The 1,040-nt window shown below is 42.9% G+C and overlaps 1 protein-coding gene across 1 annotated transcript; it reads left to right on the forward strand.

The window, feature by feature from the left end:
• Positions 1 to 436: 436 nt before the first annotated feature.
• On the forward strand, positions 437 to 808 carry LOC118741527. Its single transcript, XM_036473525.1, has one exon. It carries the CDS (start codon positions 437 to 439, stop codon positions 806 to 808), a length of 372 nt encoding a protein of 123 aa, XP_036329418.1.
• Positions 809 to 1,040: the final 232 nt, after the last annotated feature.

The following is a 1,040-nucleotide window of genomic DNA, read 5'->3' on the forward strand; positions in this document are numbered from 1 at the left end:
ACAAAAGCTTATACTTTTATTTCATACCAAAGCTACACTGTTTCCATGTAAATTTGCAAAGAAGCAACACGGTGCCACTGCTAAGGGAGCGGTGCGAGAGAGACAACTGTCCGTTTATCGAACCTTGTATTATTGAATCATGATGGTGTATCAAGACTTCAAGACGGCAAAATGATGAGAGAGATGGATAGTGGACATGTTTGCCATGAGCGAGCGAGACAGATAGTGACGCCACGCAGTGAGACGGAGATGCGTCGTTTAAACGCGTGCGAATGAAACAGACACAGTCGCCATACCAAGCAAATGGATTTAGTACTGACAACTTTGGCTTTTTGGACTTGGATTTTTATTAATTGGACTTGTTGATTACATACCGGCAACTTTGGCTTCTCTCTTTTGGAATTGGACTTTTGTGTTGACATTCTTGTTATCTACCATGCCTACGCGCTACACTTCACAAGAATATGCGAACATGCACCTCATTTATGGAGAATGCAGATGCAATGCAAGTGCCGCTGCTAGACTTTATCGGGAAAGATATCCAAATTTAGGGCGCTATCCGGATCACCGCGTGTTTGTTAATGTGCACCGTTCACTCACAGAGGGCGGCCATTTTCCTAATCAAATACGGGCTGGAGGTAGAGCTCGCTTTCCTTACGAGGAAGAAGTGTTGCAAGAGGTCGCAGATGACCCAAGTACTTCCGTTCGTGGAATTGAAGAAAGAACGGGAATACCCAAAAGCACAGCACATCGTATTTTACAAAGAGCCGAAAAGCATCCGTTTCACGTACAACGAGTTGTAACGTAGCTTCCCTACGCTACACTGACAGACATACGTACATGGATACATAAAACCCACAAGTACATACATACGTACATACATATCCACATCCAGCCATACATACGCTACATATTTATATACATACATACAGATCTACATGCATACATACAACCATACATACATACACCCATACATACATACATACACCCATAGCAAAGCATTCATACACACCAATACTCAGCGAGAATTCGTTGCTCAA

Source organism: Rhagoletis pomonella, unplaced genomic scaffold (assembly GCF_013731165.1).
Source record: "Rhagoletis pomonella isolate Grant_MI unplaced genomic scaffold, Rhpom_1.0 Rhpom_scaffold_00006, whole genome shotgun sequence".
Classification (NCBI taxonomy): Eukaryota; Metazoa; Arthropoda; class Insecta; order Diptera; family Tephritidae; genus Rhagoletis; species Rhagoletis pomonella.